Genomic DNA, 3,134 nt, shown 5'->3' with positions numbered 1-3,134 from the left:
GACGGCGAGGACTGCGGCCCCGCGGCTGAGTCCCTCCAGCTGCCCAACCGATGAGTCACGTGACGCGTCACGTACCTGACGCGTCTCAAGGGGGAGGAAGAGGCAGAAGGCACGCCTGCCTCCGGAGAGGGCGGGACGAAATCCACGTCCTCCTCCGCCTCAAGGTCAACGCACCATCTCTCAGGCGAACGCACGTCTGTTTCTTCGACATCTTCCTTCTTCTCACAAACATCTAGAGGACAGGTGACAAGCACGCGTTATCCCAGCCCCTGGTGTCACCAGACCCACGCTGACTCGGCCGGGGAGGCCACGAGCGCAGGCCGCGGCCGGCTCCGTGCGCGGCCGGGACTCGGGGCTCCGTGACCACCGGCACGCTCGCTCCTGGTTTTCCGCTCACGTGTAAGCAGGGGCTGGGGTGCCCACGTCGGCCTGAGCGCCCGCAGGCCACACTCTGCCCCACTTGACCTCTGCCGAGCCCTCCATAAACGGAAAGCCATCGCTCGAGGCCAGTTTGGTGACCGTCAGCCCTCGTCCGTCCTCCCTCCCTCTCCTGTCACTTTGAGGGAATTCAGATGTGCAGGTCCGCTCTCCTGGGCCTCCCTGGTGGCGCAACAGGCTCAGCTCAGCACTAGGAAGCCGCCCGCAGCCCCTGAGGCGCAAGTGCGACCCCCGGCCAGGGAGGGGCCCGGCCCGGGGTGTGGGGGCCCCTCCCGAACCCCCGCTGCCCCTCAGCTGTGTTCCAGCGGATCCACCTGCTCTGCTCCCCGCCGTCTCTGGGGGACCCTCTCACCCGCCCCTCGGCTGTGCCCCAGCTCTTGTGAGCGTAAGTGAATCTTTCTAGAAGATTCTCCTCTCCGGACTCTCACGTGGGCTGGCTCGAGCTCCTAAGTCCCGGATGTGGTAACCACGGACCGACACGGGAAGTGGCTCAGACGCACGTCCCGCACCCGACGCCACGGCGGACCGTGGCGACACAGCGTGGGCGGCCGCAAGCCATGAAGGACGAGCGTGGGAGACACGGCCCTTCCCCGCCCAGCACGGACGCCACCGCCGCTCCCTCCCACGCGGCCCCAGGCCTGGCCCGACGTCGGCGCAGCCCGGAACATGGGAGACCTGTGGCTCCAGCCGGCCCCGGGCGCCCGAGGCCGGGGCGCGAGGGCGGCCCCAGGCCTGGCCCGGCTCTGGCCGCACCTGGGAGTGCTCTCCTTGGGCAGCACGTAGCTCAGCTCCGCGCCCGCGCTGCTCTCCAGCCTGGCGTTGGGGATGTGGCGGCAGACCAGCTGGGACACGGCCTCGGGGCTGCAGTGCGGCTCCTTCACCAGGGTCATGTGGTAGCCTGCGCCTGGACACCGGGCGCCCAGTTGGGCCGCGGCCCTCTGACGTGGCCCCGGGCCCCGGCTCGGCTCCCGGCAGCACCACGGGGTGCGAGGTGAGCAGGGGGCAGCCCGGCCTGGTCACACCCAGAGCTGACCGGCCGGGTGTCCCCACCCTCCCGCCTGCGGAGACTCTGCCCGCCCAGCCCTGCCCAGCCCTCCCCCCACCCCCAGTCCTTGGAGGACACCCCTGCTCTGGGGGGCCAGGGCACATGCTGGCCGTCCCCCTACCGGGTTCTGCTGGTCCCTTGCTTCACGTGTCCCTCGCCTGGACCTGGGCCCTCCACCCCGGTGCAAGCGCCCAGGGGCCTCCGGCCAGGCGGCGGGCGCCGGCCACCAGCCAGCTCACCGTATTTCTGCTTGAGGAACAGTGGCGACCCGCAGCACTGCAGCGTCCCCTGGGCCATGATGGCGATGCGATCCCCCAGCAGGTCTGCCTCGTCCATGAAGTGGGTGGTCAGCAGCACCGTGCGGCCCCTCTTCTGCTGCTGCAGGAGGTCCCAGATGGCCCTCCTGGAGACGGCGTCCATGCCCGCGGTGGGCTCGTCCAGCATCAGCACCTGCGGGCAGAAGGTGGTGAGGACGCAGCTCTGCACGGCCCGGCCCGGCCCGGCCCGGCCCCCGGCCCACCTTGGAGCCCGCCACCAGCGCGATGCCGAGGGACAGCCGGCGCTTCACGCCCCCGCTCAGGAGCCGGCTGCGGACATCCCGCTTGTCCTCGAGGCCCAGCACCGCCAGCATCTGCTTGGTTTCCTCGGGGCACTTCTGGGCCGACAGACCCTTCAGCTGAAGCAGAGGCAGCGTCAGCGCGGCCAGGCCGGCGCCCCACTGCCCGCACTGCGGACACGCCCAGCGCCGAGCGCCGACCTCACCTGTGCGTAGAAGGACAGGTGCTCGGCCACCGTCAGGTTGTCAAACAGGATGTCGTGCTGCGGGCACAGGCCCAGGCTCTTCCGGATCTGGTCCATGTCTTGGGAAATCTCCCAGCCGCTGATGTACGCCCGCCCGCTGCTGGGGGGGAAGAGGCCTGGGCCACAGTGGACGGGTCAGGCCGGCGGCACACCCTGCCTGGCGGGGGCCTGGCTGGGCAAGCTGCCTGGAGCCACGCCTCACAGGGCTCGCCGGGTCTGCGCTGGGCAGGCAGGGCTGGGAGGGGGCGCACGGGGCCGGCTGCTGCCCGGGCCGCGCCTCTGGCCTCACCTGTGAGCATGGACAGGGTGGTGGTCTTGCCCGCGCCGTTGTGGCCCAGCAGCACCGTGATCTGCCCCTCGTACAGGCTCAGGCTCAGGTCTCCCACGGCCACGGTGCGCTTGCTCCCGGCCCCGTACACCTGCACAGGACACAGCTGCCTGGGAGCGGGCCCCACCCCGCACTCCTCTCAGGGTCCCGTCCGGGAACTGGGGCGCGCCAGGCAGGGTGGCCGGAGCCCTGCAGACTTGGTCAGCGAGCAGCCCCGGGGCGCAGGCACTGGAGGACGGCCCCCTGCACTGCTGCGGGTGCAGGGACAGCGACCGCCTGCAGCCCCCTCAGGACGCCTTGGCGCTTCCGGGGGGCCCGGAAGGTGGGGGCCGGCCCCAGGCCACGCCTTGCAGCCCCGCCCCGCCCCGCCCCCTCACTCTCTCTGGGCACCGTCGGGGGTGTCCTTGACCTCAGGCATCGCTGCCCTCGCGGGTCTGCAGCGCCGTGTCTGGCCCTGCGCGTGGCTTCAGCCCACCCGGAGCCCAGGGCCTCCTGCCCGGCCGCGCCTGGGGCCTGCGGTCA

General features: G+C 71.5%; 1 protein-coding gene across 1 annotated transcript in view; it reads right to left on the bottom strand.

Moving 5' to 3' along the window:
- ABCA3 (ATP-binding cassette, sub-family A (ABC1), member 3) overlaps positions 1–3,134 on the bottom strand; it is a 22,695-nt gene that overhangs the window by 7,979 nt on the left and 11,582 nt on the right. Inside the window, exons 5-9 of the mRNA XM_012731690.1 lie at positions 2,574–2,703; positions 2,246–2,400; positions 2,004–2,159; positions 1,723–1,933; positions 1,192–1,342 (exon numbers count right to left, since the gene is read on the bottom strand). Coding sequence (XP_012587144.1) covers positions 1,192–1,342; positions 1,723–1,933; positions 2,004–2,159; positions 2,246–2,400; positions 2,574–2,703 — 803 coding nt within the window. The remainder of the gene's footprint in view (positions 1–1,191; positions 1,343–1,722; positions 1,934–2,003; positions 2,160–2,245; positions 2,401–2,573; positions 2,704–3,134) is intronic.

Source organism: Condylura cristata, unplaced genomic scaffold, assembly GCF_000260355.1.
Source record: "Condylura cristata isolate star-nosed mole 26May11 unplaced genomic scaffold, ConCri1.0 scaffold00032, whole genome shotgun sequence".
NCBI lineage: Eukaryota > Metazoa > Chordata > Mammalia > Eulipotyphla > Talpidae > Condylura > Condylura cristata.
Note: the sequence above shows the minus strand (reverse complement) of the source record. Positions and strands in the feature narration are given on the sequence as shown.